Source organism: Pholcus phalangioides, unplaced genomic scaffold (genome assembly GCF_987345545.1).
Source record: "Pholcus phalangioides strain wild (caught in Gottingen) unplaced genomic scaffold, Ppha-v1.0 ptg000007l_1, whole genome shotgun sequence".
NCBI lineage: Eukaryota > Metazoa > Arthropoda > Arachnida > Araneae > Pholcidae > Pholcus > Pholcus phalangioides.
The window spans coordinates 13,474,439-13,494,934 of NW_028301600.1; the positions used below are offsets into that span (position 1 = coordinate 13,474,439).

Sequence of the window (20,496 nt, forward strand, 5' to 3'; positions counted from 1 at the left end):
TTCAAATTGCTTCATAATCTTCTTAAAGAAATTAAAAACAGCAAATCCGGCATTATCAACAATAATGTCAAAGTTTTGGAACTTCCCAAAACAGATAAAATTAAATCCATTGAGACATTTGATTTTGAAAATCTTTTCACTAGCATTCCACATAACGAGATTCTTAACATCTGTGAATTTCTCTGCAACAACTTTGAACAAAACATAAAAATGGAAAAACACGAATGGTTGAATATTGCAAAATTTTGTATTTTTGTATATGAGAACGATCTTTTTAATGGTATTTGCTTGTATAAACAAACCACAGGGATTCTTATGGGGAGTTGTCTTTCAAGTGCTTTTGCAAATATTTTCTTACATTACTTTGAAAACAAAAATTTAATTTCTCTTAATATTTTAGGTTTCAGATACATTGATGATTTAGTAATCTTCAACTACAACACCTTTCAGGAAATCAGCCAGCAAGTCTATCCTAGCACATTAAATCTGAAAAAAACTAATCACAACAATAATCAAGCTGATTTCCTGACTTAAAAATAAACATTGCTAACAATATGGTCTTACAAAGGTTTTTAACAGCTGGCTGATGTGAAGATACATTTTGGAAAGAGAAAATTAACTGTCCCTGCAGGGATCGAACCCATGTCCTTTCACTTTCCGGGTGAACGCACTAGACTACAGGGGCAACGAATATCTCAATAGTTCTTTATAGCTCGTGTGCACTGAAAAGGACCATACATGGACGGTCAGACACAATTCAAGCCAAAGCTCACAATTGCTGACAATACCACCAGATGGCAACTTATCCGAAGATGATGTCACTCTCCACTATCAATACAAATGTTTTTAACAGCTGGCAGATGGGAAGATATATTTTGGAAAGAGAAAATTTTCAACTGCCCTTGTGGGGAATCGGACCCATGTCCTTTCACTTTCCGGGTGAATGCCCTAGACCACTAGAGTACCGGGGCAACGAATATCTCAATCCTTCCATTTTCTCAAGTTTCTCACATCAAACATATCTATAATAATGCCAATGATTTTAAAAATGCTTTGAATAATCTCAAAAAAATTTTAATATGTAACAGGTTTCATCCTTACACCTTGGACTTACTTCCTCCTCACAAATAACTACAACTTTTCACTTTGAGCACAACCCGGCTCAACTAGGACTAGCGCATGGTATGCACTTGCACCGCCTGCATCTATTTTTATATTTTATATATTGACTGCTACTTGGCTATTTCATAAACTTGACATTTGTTTTGGCTTTGATTTTTTGAATAGTAACCATAACCTTGCATTGTCCCTCACCAATCAATACTGGTGTCCCCTTGTAAAAGCAGTCGATTGGCGGTGTACTAAAAGTTCATGGTCCATCCTATCCATCCCATTGAAAATTTTGAACAATTCGATCATATCTCCTCGACACCCGTGTTCATCCAATGTAAACATTTTCAAAAAATGAAGTCTCTCTTCATAACTCAAGCCCTGTGTGCCAATAAGGACACGCGCAGCTCTTCTCTGCACCCCTTCAACCAAGTCTATGTCCCTCTGTAGGTATGGTCTCCAAAACCTTACAGCATACTCCAGTCCGGGACGAACTAAGCCTCGAAAAAGCGGAAGAATGACTTTAGGAGAACGCGAAGAGACCTTTTTGAAAATGAGACCACAAGCATTCTATTCGCTTTTTTGATCACCGCTGAACAATGTTCAGAAAACTTAAGTCGCTCGTCAATGAGAATTCCCAAATTGGTAACTCTAGTTGCATCCGGGATAGTGACACCATTCAACTCATAAGAGAACCGTGGGTTGTTTGAACCAAAATGAGTGACTATTGCAACGTCCCTTATGGGAGTTGCTTGCCCGGTTCGAAATATCCAGCAATAAAGTGGCAAACGACAAGTGGAAAATGATTAGAAACAAACTTTCGCATGAAATATTATTATTTATTCAATTATATGGGTTAGTTAATTTTAACAATGGATTAGTATATCTTGGAGCCCTCTATTTGACGTTAACAGTAAAGATACTGGCTCACCAATTGATGATCAACAACAGTCAACTTGTGCAGTGATCGGACATCCGATGTTGTTAGCTTTTCCGTAAATACCAGAGGAGTTTTCTCAGTTGAGAACCGGAACACCTTGATCAGTTCCTGGGGGCCTCTCGGTTGAGGGCCGGACCACCTTGCTCAGCTCCGGGGGGCCTCTTGGTTGAGGGCCGAACCACCTTGATCAGCTCCAGGGGGCCTCTCGGTTGAGGGCCGAACCACCTTGATCAGCTCCGGGGGCCTCTCGGTTGAGGGCCGGACCACCTCGATCAGCAATGAAGAACTTTGACTGTGAAGATTGTTTTATATTTTGATTCCGGACCTGCCGGAAAACGGATTCAAATAATGTAGATTATTGCATTTTAACAATTCAGCCTAAGGCCAATAGGTACGGTAGTAAGACGGTGAACCGTCCTACTAGAGGGCTTCAGTTGAACAGAACAAGATTAGACGAACGCAATGTGAGAGACAAAGAGGGAGGAATTTATACTCCCCTTTTACAAGAAGTTTGGGACCACATGTCCTCGCATGGCCTTTTCGCCTCAACAAAATTATCGAATTTGCATATTCATGCGTCACTATTATAAACATTACAATTTAATTACATTGGAATCTGGCAACATGACATAATCCGGAGAGCTGATCAGACTCTCCCGATTATGTAAACATTACTAACATAACAATATGAAATGAATTGTTCCGACGGAGGTCTGCAGCCCCCCGCCGAAAATAAGTGAGTACAACACTATATTTTCGTATCCCCACAACGAGACTTGCAACAACTCCCCCGGGAGGTTCTTCGATAAAAATAATTTAAACTGGGCTAAGCCTCGCCCAACTATACATATATTGGATCAAACCCCTCCACGAAAATAGCGGCATCGTCGTCATGAGGGAAATTAATTTATGTGGGACATCAGTAGCCCGACCTCTGGCCCGTTCTCGTTCGACAGCCGAAAGACCCCACCCGCCGACTGCCGAACTAATCGAACACTCTGGCCCTTACCGGTTCGCCAGTGGGTCCTCGGGTGGTTTCCGGTAACTGAGAGGTCCCTGGGGTCTAAAATAAGAAGGAATTTCCCACATAACGACAAGACCACCATTAACGTAGAGGGATCGGATCCCGATACGTTACACTATGCACTTATCTACGCTAAACGTCATGCTCCATTCATTTGCCCATGCTGCAATCTTGTTTAAGTTGGTCTGGAGCAACTCCCTATCGCTTTCATTCCCGATTACCCCCATTAGCTTCACATCATCTGCGAATTTGCTAGTAATCCCATCGATACCCTGATCGAGTTTATCTATAAAAAGTGAAAAAAGTATGGGGCCAAGGACACTTCCTTGAGGAACTCCATTTGTGACGTCTGTCCAACCAGAGAATTCCCTGTTCACCATAACTCGTTGCGACCTATCGCTTAGCCACGATTCTATCCAATTCAGCAAGTTGCCCCCAATTCCAATCTCGTGTAAACGCTTCAAGAGTTTACCATGTTGGACCCGATCGAATGCCTTCTGGAAATCAAGGTAAACAACATCTACATTTTTGCTCTTACCCAAAGCCTTAGTCACATGATCATAGAAGCAAAGGATGTTAGTTACACATGTCTTTCCCTTCCTGAACGCATGCTGATTATCCGACAATACATTATTCTCACAAATTGCCTTTTGATGATAATTTTCAAAATTTTCGAGAGGGAGCTCGTCAAACTCACTGGACGATAATTGGACACAGCTTCTCTACTGCCCTTCTTAAATATTGGAACAACGTTAGCAAGTTTCCAATCCCTTGGGACGATACCCTCAGCAACACTACTCCTGTATATCTCTGCGACTGGACCCAACAATTCATTAGCACATTCCCTGAGGACCCTGGGATAGATATCATCTGGTCCTGGTGCTTTGCTTGCACATACATTTCTTAGAAGATTTAGGACCTCCACGTCTTCTACTTGAATAACGTTGAGGGTTTTATTACCCCATGCAACATCTGTATATCGAATATCATTATCTCCATTAAAAACCGACGCGAAAAATCTCCCCATTAAAAAGTCTCACCGCAGAGAGCAACAGGCCTACAACGGTATAATTATTCATTTGTTACACTTCATGCACTGTGAGTTGAGGAAAAACTCATAGTTTAAAAAATTGATTGCAGATGGCAACACTACACATAACAAGCATTACACGGAAACAAACTTCACGCAAGGTTCACTATACATACACACACATTCCAACATGTACCTATTCGTTAGAGGTTCCGCAGAGGAATATGGACGAGGTGCATGTCTGGTTTAGTAGTAGTAGGATATGCGGATATGCTCTCAGAAACGTTCTGTGTTAAGCCAATGTCAGGGTGTGTCCCCCCCCCCCTCGTTCAGAGCCCTAGACATTGGCACATTGGCTATAACTTTTTTCATTTTTGAATTCTATTTTTTTAATTTTTGAATTCTATTTTTTTTATTTTTGAAATTTTCATTGTTCATTTTTTGCTTTCCAGTTCACATAATTAATTTGTTTTCTGTTTTCATACATAAAAAAACGATATTTTTATAATTGTTAAATATAAATATATATATATATATATATATATATATATATATATATATATATATATATATATATATATATTTAACATACATTCTAAAAGAGAAACTGAATTAAAAACTAAATGCATTGAAAATTCAAAATTAAAACATCTCAAAAGCTAGAGTATAGCGCCAAAGGCAACTGTATACACATAACTAGAAATTATAAAATTTGAAGAAAAATGAAAAGATTAAAAATACAAAAAATACACATTTTTGTATTTTTCATCTTTTCTTCTAATTTTATATATATAGTTGAACCTCCTCAAAAACCAACTTGCTTAACCTTGCTTCCAGATTCGATGACAGATAGCAGCACTACTTGAACACATAATAACATGAATGATAAATCAATTTAATTAACCAAAATTATATATCAACTTACTGCCATGCTATTTCTGAGGAGGAAGAGGACAGTTGAAGGAGAACTTAAAGGATCACCAGGAAACCTTGAGGACAAGACTAGCATGCAACAGGTCTACTTCGTAAAATTTTGTCTTTAGCATGAAGAAAGAGGGAGAAGGAATTGGTATGTCAACTAGGACGAATGTACAAACAGGGGTTCTGAAATGCTTCAAACCTGTGGATGCACCATTTCAGTTTCATATAGGAAATTTTAATTTCTGAATCAATCCTGGAGGTGCTGGAGCACCCACGGCTCCGTTGTCATTGTGTACGGATGTTATAAACTCTAAAATTCTTTTTTTTTTCTCGATCTTGCATAAGTCTTTCAGTGGAAGACGAGATGGTGTAGCAAGGAAAAAAAATATTTCTCATCCAAAAATTCTAACTCTAATCATTACCATTCAAGACATTGTATAAAGTCAGAAATTGGGAGAAAAACTTAAATGAGAAAAAGTATCAGTACACACACCTCAATAGGTACATTGGTTTTTGGCCCAAGAATGACATCCGTTAGCATATCTGGCCTACAGACTGAAAAGTTTGTGCTACCCTGATTTAGAGGGCCTATTTAAATGAACCAGTTTGGTCTTACAGTTTGCTGATGCTGTCAGTATCTGGACTTCAACACCTTGAAGCAGTTATTCGCCTTATAATGCACTCGTCTTACTTTCAAAACACTTCTTTTATAATGCAACTGACACATGGATACGAGATGTTATTGTTTTCCTGGATCATGATCAAAACATCTTCGAAGCTTTTTGTACCAGATAGATCTAATGCCAGCAATGAAAGCCAGTCCTGATCTTATCAGCTCTTGTGTAGAGAAAATGACTGTGATGCAACAAGAATGATTAAATGAGCCAATAAAGAAAGTCCAAGAAAATATTTCAAAACAGAATTATATGTTAACTATATCTGTTTATTTTCCCAGTCTTTATTTTGCTCCAGGTATTTTATTATTTCAAATTTGGTGACTGTTGATTTTTCTATTACTAAAAAAGGGAGACTAACATTTAAAAAATAATTTTTTTAACCATTTATAGGTGTACTGTTTAGCATAGAAGTTACATCCGTCTTTTTTGCTGTGAGAAATTATTATCGAGGGTTTTTTGCTGCTTGTTGTGGAGCAATGGTTTGGCGATTACTTGCAGTATGGTTCAAGGATGAAGGTTAGAAATTTTGGAATTTTCATTAACCCTTTCACAGTACTGATGATACTTTAAAGTACCATCAATGTTTTAACCCCCATAATATCTTCTACATACGTTGTTGGGTATTGGTATTTGGAAGTTTAAAACTAGATTTTTTTTTATTGGGTTGCTGTATTTTGGTTATATTTTACATCCATATTTCTATAGGCAATATTTTTTTCACGTCAGCGCATCTGATAGATAGTACTGCCCAAGTGCCTTACTTAAATCATGAAAATCGGCAATATAAGAGGATGTCGAAACATCAAAATTTTGATAAAAAAAGAAATATATTGTACTTACTATAAGTAACTTACAGTGTGGATTCAACATCTTCTGCATTACATTCATTTCTTTTCAGACACTATATCAAAATTACAAATACAAACACAAAAGCCACAAGAGACAAATTGCCAAACGAGGTGGCTGAAACTGATATGCATGTTGGAACCATGAAATGGAAGTTCATCCATTGTGTAACAAACACACTTTAGATATGTGACTTTTTGCATGAAAATTCGATACTGCTCATCTGTAATTCATATTTTGGCACTTCCACACACGTTATCTTTGGGTTTAAGCAATTCACGAACTTGCATGAATACATTACAAAATTTCTCCATTATGACAGTATTCCTCAAAGTGAGCGTCGCAACGAGTTGTTGACCATTGATGTTTGCGTCTGTTTTCTAAGCGGTTCTTTTATTTAAACAAAAAACAGCATACAAAAAGACCATAGCCATAGGTGAATGAACTGTGATGTTTAAATCATGGCCCCCTACTCACATCCTGCCACAGGGTCCCGAGGCTAGGCTCTTTGGTGGACCACAGCTGTATTGAATTTATAATGTGAAAAAAAAATGAGAATCGTCTCAGAGCCCTGAAACAAGAACACTGATACCAGCCACACTTTTGTGAGGGATCCTATAATGACCAGTCATTAGCAAAACCAGTCCCAGGGGGATGCTGGACCTTTCATTCCCAGATGGTGTTTGAAATCTGCAAAAACAGGCTTTATAAATCAATTACAGTTACAATACATCTGGAATGTACAGTGCATATTCAAAGGGAAAAAAACACTTTAGCTTTGTTTCCTTAACAGATGAAACAAGTACAACTACTGTGTGCAGTATTCTTAGTTTATTTTTTTTTTGTCCATAGGCAAGGATATCTACGAAGGCTTTCTTGGGAAAAGGGTCAGAGTTTTTGAGAATTTATTTTTTCCTCTCATCCTCCTTATGCCCATTCGTTGCCCATAATCATGTCTGTAGCTGGTATCGCCCCCTTGAATAGTCCTATCACCCACTTTGGGAAACACTGGTTGAATGCAATAAATGTAAAAAAAATGGAATGATACTTTATATCAAACCACAATTTTGGAAATGTGACATTATGCGAATTTTAGAGAGAGAAATATGAAATGATAGAACGGAATTAATTTGTATATAACTATACAGGGCAAACGGTCAAGTTCCTTTGCAGCATTTTACTTAAAAACAAGGCCAGATTAAGACACTTGAACGCCCTAAGCACTTGAGTCATTTTGGTGCCCGTTCCCCTTCCCCACCATTCCATTGACAGTTCAACGATTTTTTGCATTTGAAGGCTATAAATTTTTACTTTCGGGTTTCGCTTTTTTGTTGGGAGTATTGGCAATATTGGATATTGCAGATTCCCCTCCAGGCATCATGCGCACTATATTTTCCATTCATGGACCCCACAAGGATGGGACTGACAGGGCCTGGGACAATTTTCATAATTTGTTTTTTCATGCTATAAATTCATCATAAAGGGGGTTTTGAAAGTCTGGCCTTTGGGGCAAGCAAAAATTCTCAGCGTAGGGGCCCTGCTCCAGCATGTGGGGGCCATGTTCCCATCTATCTATCCGCATTGAAAAAAAAAAACATAAAAAAACATCAAATGAAATTTTATGTTTAAAAATATAAAATGCCATTTGACGTTTTTCTGCCAACCGTTACCAATATAGCAGATGTGAATATTACAGTATTTCCAAGCACACACTTCATTTATTTGAAAGGTTCCTCCCCAACTCCTGCTTTTTCTTTTGCGAAGTCCTTGACATCTTCAAAACCTATGCTACGTGAACACACATCTGCTTCTACTTTCAGTAGAAATGAAGCATCAAGCCTCTCATCAAGTAAGTTTTTGCTTCAGTGCTTGACATAATTCTGGCTTCAAAATTACAAAGTTACATTTCTGTAGCTTTTTCATTAAAATTTTTCTTGATTCAATATTTTTGGTAATTAAGAATTCTAATAAATTTTGCATTTTATTTGTTAGAATTGAGCAGGTCAAAGAAATGCAAGTCGATGTTACTATCACTGTTTTTGAATTTGCCAAAATGTACTCTTTTAGAATTTTGCTTTCATATTTTCTAAAAAAACAAACCTTTGATTTTTGCCTTTTGTTCTAATCTTTTAAAAATATTTCAAGATATTTTCTCCCATTAACTGCTTTTTAGAATTTCCTGAACCAGCTTCAGGAGCTACCACTGAACCTTAGCACACACACAGCCACAATATTATTCAGAAGTACCTTATTTTTTTTGGTTAATGGCCATTATTGGGTACCTTTTTTTTCTGTTACATTTTCGAGTTCACTTGCGATGCAGACCTGGTAGCATTTCTTTTGCTCCTACATTGGACTATGTTGTCCATATGTGAGTTATACTCATAGCTCTACACAATTTAAGTTCATGTCCTAATTCTGTAGAACTTGGCTCACGCTGTGCATTTTTGACACATGGGACCATCCAGGAGTGACTCTGGATCTTAAGTACAAAGAGGACCTCGTGGAAATTATGTGTACATCTGATTACAGTTTTCGTGAGTAAGTATGCAAATTGGAAGGCAGGTATTTTTATCTAGGTGGGAGCCTTGGAAAAGTCTCTTTGCCCGGGGGCCTACCAAGGCTGCAGCATGACTTCTCGGGTCTCCGGGGCATCCTGAGAAGTCATGCTATGAGAGGGGTCCCCTCAAAAGGGTTAGGCTGAGAAAAAGAGGGTTTGGGGCTCCCGTTCGGTTCAGGGACATGATTGTCCAGCCTATTTATTGGCCTGGGTCTATCAAGAGCGTACACAGGATCGACATATCGAGGGGCATAAGGAATCTTTCCAGAGAAATTTTTTGTTACAAACCTTTTCGGAGAAAAAGCATTTTAAATTAACAGATATTCATTTGGTAACATATAAAGATATTTTCTTATGATATTTTAATTCTTTTCATAAAAATATTTTTGCGTTTTAATTGTCATTTGGGAGATATGGGACCCCCTACCTGCATAAGCCTCTGGAGCTTATGACCCTGCTAAGAACGCCCTGAGCTCAGGGCCATCTTAACAGCGTCATGGGCCCATGGGCAAAGTGATAATCTGGAGGATCATATATTTATATACTTTCTCTCGAAATTCATAGCGCCATGTCTCATCACTTGCCCTCTTTAGCACTTGAGGCCACAGGCCGTGCCTGAGTGGACCCATGTATTAAGACTGCACTGCCTGGGCTTACTTTATGGAAAATTTGTGGCATCTTATTCCAAAAACTCAGCATTAACGTGAACTCTAGTTTGCAATATTATTCCGTTTCCCTAGATTTGTGAGATTTCACTATTGTTGATGTGGAAATGGCATATGCATTTCATTTTGTGTCAACAGAATAGAATTTATTAACAAACCATGCAAAACGGGGGGGTGGATAGGACTTCGTGACTTTTCCGTGATGGTTGACACCCTGATATCGGTGTCTGCCTATTCAATGCCATGAAGTGGTACTTTGTGAGACTATTCTGGGAAGCCATACATAAAAAATTACTAAGGCAAGGGAGTTGCAGGTGGCAAAAGTTTTAAAACTACAGGCATATAGAATGGGTTTGAATAAACAGAAAAAGCAAAAACTTACTGTCATATTCTCATCTAGCTCTATATTATCAATAGCCAGTTCTAGTTCTCGTTCTATATCTGCTTCTGTTTGACAGGATTTCTTTGGACCATCCCTTGATATCTATGAACAAATTAGTCAAAATATAGTTTTAAGAAGTATGCAGGAAATGCCAAGAATATAATTTATTATTGAGATCTAGAACATTTATACATTGCTTTTGAATTGATAGTAAAAAACATAGAATATATATACATAAATTATCTTTTATTTACATTTTTAATACTATATATAATTCTGACTGAGGAATTTAACTTAATTTTACCCCTCAACATACAGGCTTTTAGCAACAAATTTGGATGATATTATACAATTGAAATAGTAGTGATACATCTAAGAAAGTGGTATCTATTATTATTGAGATAATAGAGCAGGAAAAAATTAATGGAACAGGTTTCCCATTCTTTCCGTCTTCCATCTTACCTTCCTGTATATATATGTAACACTATATTTTATTTACTCATCAAAACTCATCAAAGGAGGAAAGAAAAACAATAATAAGTGCAAAAGAATCAATTTGCCCCCTCCCAAAAAAAAAAAAAAAAAACAATTTGCTAAGTTTTTTTCTGCAACTTTAGCATTAGTGTTAGTATGCCGACTTAAATTAATGACGTGCAGTGCATGGAACACTTTTCTTGGTCTAGTGAAATAGTAGCAGTTAGTTTTAAGGGTGAGAGTTGTTTACAGAGGGCTACCTTAGAGGTTGAGGCATTATGGGAGAAAGTTAGGGTTTCGGCAAACCCAGGATAATGGAGCCACCTGTAAACAAATATGTAATCTCTATGAATATAGACATAGAGAGGGAATGGGTGGTTATAGACAAAGGTTGAGAGGGATGATAGTGGCATAATTATTAGGATTCTGTGGTTAGAGAATTAGGGTACCAGGTGTGTAAGGGGATTTCCAGGGTTTCAAGTATAGATGGGATGAATAGTGATCTGGCCAAATAACTGAATATAGAATATTCCGCGGCTGAATATCCATTTTCTTAAAAGTCATCACAATTATAAATAAAATTGGTGTTTTTAATTGAAAATACATATCTTGTCTAGGTTTTGTGTAATTCATGCTCAATTCCACCTTATTGTAGTTGGATTCTACTTTCAGTTTCATATTTTTCTTATCCTAGAAATTCACTGACATAACCTCTTTTACAGAAAGGGATATACACAAAATAAAATATAATCAGTAAATTCTTAATTTATAGAAAAAATTCCAATTAATATAATTTTTAAAACTAATTTGTTATGTTTGGATTTACAGATATTTGGTTGAACCAAATATTCGGCAAAAGGAGAGAATACCGAATAGCAGCAGAATATTTGTCATATCTCTAGTTTCTAGCAAATGTTATCTTCCCGGGAAGAAGATAGACAATGTTTGAAACATTTTTTCTGGGTATAGGTTCTAAGCGAGGGTAGTTTTGTGGTTGGGAACGAACCAGGTAGGAGCAAATTCTAGCAAGTCTCTGCCACAGTGTACTGGGACTTACTATTATCCATTCAGGAGGGAAGGGAGGAGTTCATAGGTGATAGTAATTACAGTGGGAAAGAGGTGTGTGTGTGGAAAGAATTGTTCCAGTGTTCAGAGGTAATAATGACTGCCATGGGAAAATATGGTGACTAAGAGAGAGAGAATAGGATCCACCACTTTAACATAAGGATGTGCTCCTCTCTTGGGGTCACATTCTTGGAGCTTTATCCATTCACTGATAGGTGCCTTTATTGGAATGGGATTCACCTGAATAGGTTGGGAGGGTTTACAATAGGGTCATATAGGCCAGGTTTTTTACCTCCAGACCAGGTAGACAGGAATGTGAGTTAGTTCATGTTAATCATAACAGTATATACAGGGAATTACTCAACTCAGATAGCTTCTTGATTGAAACTAAATCACAGGGCAAATAAAAGTGTGATAATAAATGCCAGAAACTTGGGTAATAAGAAAGACTTTTAAAACATATTACAGTGGGATGGGGGGGGGGGAAATCAAAAGCAAATATCCATAATAGACCCAAGACATCTATATATGATCTGTCCAGGGTCAAACCACAAATAATTTTATAGATTGGCAAACACAGGCTATTGAAACACAATACACACAGCATCATAAATATACATAAATAATACAAGTTGATCAAACAGTAGGCCACAGTACAAGGTATGGTTATTATTTTCACCAGTAATGTTTCATTTCACAAAATGAAATACAGTTAAACACATGGCAGATATTGGTGTTTCTTTATATTGAGTTAACAGGAGTTAATGTAGTCTACAAGCAATTTTTTAAAGTGGTTTATGTTTCTTTCGAATTTTATATCATTACTTAATGTGTTATAAGATCTTGGTGCTAAATATAAAAATTGCTTCTGAATAAGTGTCTTTTTAGGTTTTATGACCTCATATAAATATCCATATTGTCTTGTTTGTATAGGAGTGTGTCGCAATGTGAACCATGTTTGGTTTTTTTGTAGAAACAGTAAAACTCGATATAAATAAAGTTTATGTATATCAAATCTATAATCAGAACTGTAATCAATATTTGATGAATAAGAATATTGACTATATATTACATTGATGGTTTTCCTTAAATTATTTTTTATTAGTTTTAAATTAGATCTGTATTCACCGCCCCAGATACATATACCGTATTGTAAAATAGAGAAAACCCATGCAAAATAAAGCGTATGGAGAAATTCACTTGAAATTAATTTTTTTCGGATGGTAAAATCTTATATTGATATATTTTAGTTTATTACTGATTATACTAGCGTGGGATTTCCATTTAAGATTTCTATTTAACGTTATTCCCAGATATTTCATTTCATCAACCTCAGAAATCGTGGGGCATACGCAATGATGAAAAGGACAGCCTGATTTGTGACACTGCAATTTCAATTGTTCTCTATTATCATTATAAAGTTGAAAGTTGATATATGTAATTTTATTAAGATTCAGGACTAGTTTATTACTATTCAGCCAAATATTTATTTTACACAGATCTGCTTCTGCATGGTTTTTCAGAATATCATAATTTTCTGCTGCTAAATTGATGGGCAATTCTTTTTTCCCTTATTTATGTGGTTCCATAAGCACCAGAAACTGGGGCTGAGGCCATTTGAGCTCCCCATAATAAATTTAGTGAGGGAGCTGAGCCCTCCCCCAAAACAATTCATGGATATGAAGCATACCATTGCTCCTCCTGCCTATGGGCTTGAGTTCCATATATATGGGATGATTGGAGATTTTCAGTTCCCTCAATGTTTTCTTCATGTCAGCACCTCTGTGTGGTTCTTTTTCCCAACTTTTCTCTAATCTTTTACTTCAAATATCTCAGCGAATAGTGCACTTAGAAACATGGGAATATTTTTTTGTTGGCATTGAAAGAGATGGCAACAAGTTTTTAATCAGATTTTTAAAGACAAGGTGTCCATATAAGTTAATTTTTATGTTTTAATAACCAGGGCGGGATTAAGATGCTTGCAGGCCCTAATCACTGAAATGTTTTTCATGTCATCCCCTATAAATCTATTTCACCACATCTTGAATCTATCAATTGAAAAAAACAAACAATGAATAAAATTTTAATATTTCAGAAGTAAATAATATCTCAGCCGGAATATATATATGATATGAATATTTTTCTAAGCACACACTTCATTTATTTGAAATCTCCCGGCTTTTTCTGATTTTGCAAAGTCTGACAACATCCTCAAAACCAATTCTACATCATACATCTGCTTTTAGTTGAGACGAAGCGTCAAGCCTCTCTATTGTTCTGCATATTTTTGTTTCAGTGCTTGATATAATTCTATCTTAAAAATTACAAAGTAACACATTTTTGTAGCTTTTTCATTAAAACTTGATTTAAAATTTTTTTAATCAAGAATTTTAATAAATTTTACATCACATTTGTTAGAATTGTGCAAGCCAAAGAGAAGCCAGTCAATGTTACTACCACAGTTTTTGAATTTATCCTTTCAAATTTTTAAAAAATACAGACCTTTTAATTTTTACCTTTTGTTCTAGTCTTTTAAAAATATTCCAAGATATTCTCTCCTGTTGACTGCTTTTTAGAATTTCTCAAACTTGCTTCAGGAGGAACTGCTGAACCTTAACACATAGCCACAGTATTATTCATAAGCACCTGTACCTCATTTTTAGTTAATCACCATCATCGGATACCTTTTCTTTCCGATACATTTTCGAGTTCATTTGCAATCTAGATATCTGGTAGCATTTCTTTTGCTCCTATGGTACATCAAACAATGCAGTTGATCCACTTATGTGATCCATATACAAGTATAATCACAGATCTGCACATTTTAAGTTCGTGTTTTATTCTGTAAAACTTGGCTTAATTGGTGCTTTCTCGATGCATGGGACCACTGGGTATGACTTAGGGACTTTATAGTGCCAAAAGAGCCTCATGAGAATTATATCTGGTTAAAGTTTTTAATAGTAAGTATGTAAATTGGAAGGCAGGTATTTTTAGCGAGATGAGGACTTAGGCTCCCTGTGTGAAGCGATTTTTCCTATCAAAAGCGTACACACTTTTTGCATGCTATCAAAAGCGTGCACGATTGACTTTTTGAGAGGCACAAGAAATCTTTCCAGAGACATTTTCAGTTAGAAACTACAAAAACCATTCTAAATTAACAGATATTGATTTTGTAACATATAAAAGTATTTCATTTCGATATTTTAATTCTTTTTAAAAAACACTTTGAATTTTTTAAGTGTGTGTGTGCATGGGTGAGAGAACTTATGGGTTTACTTGAGTTGAGGGACGATGAGGGAAAAAAATTTCTGAAGAAGGGGCCGATAGAACAAAAAGTTTGAGAGACTATGGTTTAACCCGTCAAAAACCTGCCAACCCTGCTTAGGGCATCAGGAGAAAAGGGGCACCACAAAGTTATCAAATCATATTTTTTTATTAATGTACAATATTTTTCAGAATATCAACCATTGGTAGAATATCCTCAGAGATCATATTAGAAAGAAAGTGTATATTGAAATTCTCCTCTTTGGCATGAGATGAGACGCACATGCTACAGTAGCACCTCTCGATAATACAATACAATACCACGGGTCTAGGTCAATTCGGCGCATTCAATTTGTTGCAGCATCAATTCGTCGTGCTACAAACTCGTCGTGGTACAAATTTGTCGCAGACTCATTCCGTCGCGGTACAAATTAGTCGCAGGCTCATTTCATTGCAGTACAAATTTGTCGCAAGCTCAATTCATCGCAGTACAAATTTTTCGCAGATTCATTTTGTCGCTGTATTGTCAATTCGTTGCAACAAATTTGAATTGCTTTAAAATTCATATGTTTGTTGTGATCTTATAAATAGGGTAGTTGCTTTAGGCGTAAAAAATGGAACTAATTTTTTTTCTCATTTATTGGAAGTGTAACCCCTTCCCATCTGTTTTAATTTTTAACAAATGAAGGAAAGTATTCATTGAAGTTATCGAGGGACATTGGAAGGAGGACCAAGTTAATAAATTGGGATCCAATAAATTTTTAAAATTTAATTTTTACCATATAAGCCGCATTTTTGTCGGGATTTCCATTTCTCGCAGTGAGGGGCGTTGGGAGCTCACCCAAATAATAAATAGGGATCAAATAAATTTTGAAAATTTAGTTTCCATCGTATAGGCCGCGCTTCCCGCTTTCTGTAGAGATTTCCATTTCTTGAAGTGAGGGGCATTGGGGGGTGCACATCGACATAATAAATTGCGATCAATGTGCCCCCCCCCCTCCTCCCCAGCATGATTTCCGTAATTCACTATTAAATGTATCCATGCAGAGAATATATCTTTAAGGAATTTTTTTATGAAATGTATGCAAGTTTTATGTGTAACAGCTGCGAAACGTATTATTTTCAAATTATTTTTTTGCAATGCAATGTACATTTCAAATCACTTTGTATTATCACACCGAAATAAAATTCAAACACTCCGACCATAGGCACCAGAAACTGGGGGCTGATGTCATTTGAGCCCCCCCCCCCCAACTCTAATAACTCATGAATATACAATGCAATGCACCATTTCGCCTCCTGAGTACGGGTTTGAGTCCCTTATAAACGGAATGAATAGCGATTTTCAGCGCCCCCCCCCTCCTCAATGTTTTCTTCATGTCGGCACCTTTGACTGGCCAAGGATGCCGGAAGTTTTGGAACTTGTGGGTTCTTGTCTTGATCTTGAAGTAGGAAATTTTGATTTCTGAATCATTTCTCTGGGTGCTCATACCTATTCCATAAAGTACCCTGGGCACCAACAGCATCTCTGTCTCTGACACCACTGCAAATGTCGATCGATTTTTGATTTTTTTTTTCAACTCTAAAGTAACAACTCTCAAGTAAAAAGAATGAAATCAGACTTTTAATTAGCCCAATGTATGTAACTTCATGTACATGACACTCATACGGCTCTAGTCAACGATTAGTAACAATTTCTTCTTACAATACAAGTGAATTAACATTAACAGACCATGTAAGATTATGTTCAGAGGTATATTTCCTAGGTGGGTAGGGGCTACGCGGGCTTGATGACAAGTTCAAGTGAAAGGGCGTTACAAAAATTAAGTAATTGGTGATCAAGAACATGAATTAGAAAGGAAGGAGGGAGGCAAGGTTTGAATAGCCCACAGGTGGGAAAACTATAAATCCGCCTCTGATTATAGCCAGCATTTATTAGGATAATTTTAATTTTAAAAACAATTTGTATCATACATATAAAAACACCACAATATCTCTAAACCTTTATTTTCAGTGCTTTGAGCACCATTTTATTTAAACACTTATATAATGTGAATATCACAGTAAAAACCCGATGATGATTTATAGAATAATAAGTGATGGTATTTTGAACTACCATAATTTTTTTCTTTTTTTTTAAAGATAGGTAAGAGAAGATTTCAATTTATTGCAATTTAAATTGAATTCAAACAATTTAATTTTAAAAAGTACTGCTTTATTTTTTGTCATCCATATAACCTGTATCTCTCTTTAAGATACAACAAAAAACTCAAATAAAGAAAATTAATAATAGGCTAATTCATTTTGAATTGCATTAAAAGTTTTTCTAATTTCGGAACATGAATTATGGGGGAAAAAACTTTTAAACACACACGTAAACGAACATATCATTTCCACGTTGGGTTTTGCAATATTCCATGTTTATGCCAACAGAAATATGTAGACCAAGCACACCAACCTTGTACCAAAAGCTTAGACGCTAATGAAAACTATGTGAAAATATTCAAACAAGACAGCCAAAGATATGCGACTGATTATAAACATAAGATTAATGGTTATATTACGCTGAAGAGCCAAAAAAACTGGTACACCTGCCTAATATCGTGTAGGGCCTCCACGAGCCCGCAGAAGTGCCGCAACACGACGTGGCATGGACTCGACTAATGTCTGAAGTAGTGCTGGAGGTAATTGACACCATGAATCCTGCAGGGCTGTCCATAAATCCGTAGGAGTAAGAGGGGGTGAAGATCTCTTCTGAACAGTACGTTGCAAGGCATCCCAGAGTCGTATCTAGACGTATCAGGGGTCCCATATCATGCCAACTGCACACGCCCCATACCATCACAGAGCCTCCACCAGCTTGAACAGTCTCCTGTTGACATGTAGGGTCCATGGATTCATGAGGTTGTCTCCATACCCGTACACGTCCATCAGCTCGAAGTAATTGGAACCGAGACTCCTCAGACCAGGCAACGTGTTTCCAGTCCTCAACAGTCCAATATCAGTCTTGTTGGGCCCAGGCGAGACGTAAAGCTTTGTGTCGTGCAGTCATCAAGGGTACGTGAGTGGGCCTTCGGCTCCGAAAGCCCATATCGATGATGTTTTGTTGAATGGTTTGCACACTGACACTTGTTGATGGCCCAGCATTGAAATCTGCTGCAATTTGAGGAAGGGTTGCACGTCTGTCACGTTTGATGATTCTTGCTGTGGTGGGATGCCGCTGTGGTGGTCGAGTGGTTATAGTGACGGACTCGCGATGTGAGGATCCGGATTCGAACCCCACAGTGGTGGTCGGCTGAAGTTGGTTTTCTGTGGTTCCCAACTTTAAGGCGCAAATGCGAGCCGATCTCCCCGTTAAAAAGTCTCGCCACAGAGAGCAACAGTCCTACAACAATAAATCATTCAATCATAACACTTCACTCATAGTTAGAAAAACTAGTGGCAGATGGCAGCACTACACATAACAAGCATTACAGAGAAACAACAAAACTTCACGTCAGGTTTCAGTACACGTACACGCACATTCCCGCATGTACCGATTCGTTGGGGGTTCCGCGGGGGGGGGTGTTGTTGTAGTAGTAGTAGTAGTAGGTAGGGCCTCCAAAAAATGGCTCGGTGATCCATGATGTTCTTAGGTCGGCCACCTCGTTGGGCAATTTGCCTGTTGTGGCGTTGTATTTGTATTTGTATTTGTCAGTCCCGTTCTTGCATGATCTTTTTCCGGCCGCAGCGATGTCATAGATTTAATTTTTTACCGGATTCCCGATATTCACGGTACACTCGTGAAAATCCAAATTGCATCGCTACCTCGGAGATGCTATGTCCCATCTCTCGTGCGCCGACTATAACACCACGTTCAAACTCACTTAAATCTCGATAACCTGCCATTGTAGCAGCAGTAACCGATCTAACAACTATGCCAGACACTTGTTGTGTTATATAGGCATTGCCAACCGCAGCGCCATACTCTGATTGGTTCCATATCTTTATTTGCATACGCATGCCTGTACCAGTTTTTTTGGCTCTTCAGTTTATATCTATGCGACTGACCCATAGTCATATTTCTTATTGGTGATTACATTGCCTTTGTCGGTGCTCATCCTGTGGGCATTATGAAAACTTCATCGAATCGTCATTCTTAAGCACTGTACATTTCTACCCTTGATCTGCGCCCAACTCCCTTCGCTGTGAGAAATAGAAATCCCAACAAAAGCAGGAAGTGCGGCTTATACGGTGAGAATTAAATATTAATTTAATTGAATTATTAATTAATTGAATATTTCAGGTTCTTATGGAGATACTGCAATGCTAAATGTTGGTGACTCTCGAAGGGGGGTGGGGAGAAACTCTTGAGCAGATTGAAATTTACCGTTAAAGATAGGCTCACTGTAATTTGAGGAATATCATACAAACCGAAATTTTTCCACATGATATTGAAATTTTATCACAGCAAAAATCAATTATTTAACATTTAAAATTTTTATAACTGAATTTTCAAATATAATTAAACTTTTATATGCAGTTAAATTTTTAAATGTAATTGTTATTGTAATTTTAATTTTGATGACCTTTCTGCATTGACAAAAAATAATTATTTTCAGTTAACTGCGTTCATGTTTTTATTTCACATGTAAGACAAAAACCTACATACAAGCTCGCATGGAACATGTACAGTGAAGAATCAATAGTTCGACGAATTGATTCTGCGCTTTAATTTATAAATCACGACGAATTGACACGGCGGCGAACTTGTCCAGCTACGAATTGGAGCTGCGACGAATTTGTATCGCGGCGAATTGGAGCTGCAACAAATTTGTATCGCGGCGAATTGGAGCTGTGACAAATTCGTATCGCGACGAATTGGAGCATCGACAAATTTGTACCGCGACGAATGGACACTACAACAAATTTGTATCGCGACGAATTGACACTGCGACAAATTGAGGCACGACGAGTTGAGCGAGACAGGTTGAGTGCGAGAAATTGACCGGCTACACAATACCACAACAGGCAAAATGCCCAATGAGGTGGTTGAGAAAAAGATGCCCATAACAAATATTGATGTCATATATATCTAAAATACAGCAGCCCAATTAAAAATTATAAAAACTATATTGATATATATTGATGCTTGGCTATTTACTGTTTGGTCCACTAACTATAGCGATGGACATAGATTACAAGTCATAGATTACTACAACGACTAGAATAAAGATTTCCACGGGGGCCCAATTGGTAACGTTACACAGTTAGCATGACTGCCGTTTATTATTATTATCACCACGACAAACGCAACACAAGGCAGGACAGGGGTGCCATCTGTTAATGTTATTAAGTAGTAGACATTAAAGTTCTATTATAGTTCATTTATGGTTGCGTGTGTGAATATTCAATTTATTCTCTATATTGTATGGGTTTAACTACAGTCCTCGCTGACTTTCTCAGGATTTGACCTGCTCCTGGAATTGTATCTGAGGTTGAAGATGTCATCTTTTTAACTGCTGTTAAAGGGTGTAAATCTTCAACTGTTCTGGTGAT

The 20,496-nt window shown here is 37.2% G+C and overlaps 1 protein-coding gene across 2 annotated transcripts in view; it reads left to right on the plus strand.

Moving 5' to 3' along the window:
* The window catches only part of LOC149084943 (chloride channel protein 2-like), a 424,727-nt gene that overhangs the window by 215,693 nt on the left and 188,538 nt on the right, over positions 1–20,496 (plus strand). For both annotated transcript variants that reach the window (XM_089232681.1, XM_089232680.1), the window contains one exon: positions 6,093–6,218. In XM_089232681.1, the coding sequence (XP_089088807.1) occupies positions 6,093–6,218 (126 nt within the window). The remainder of the gene's footprint in view (positions 1–6,092; positions 6,219–20,496) is intronic.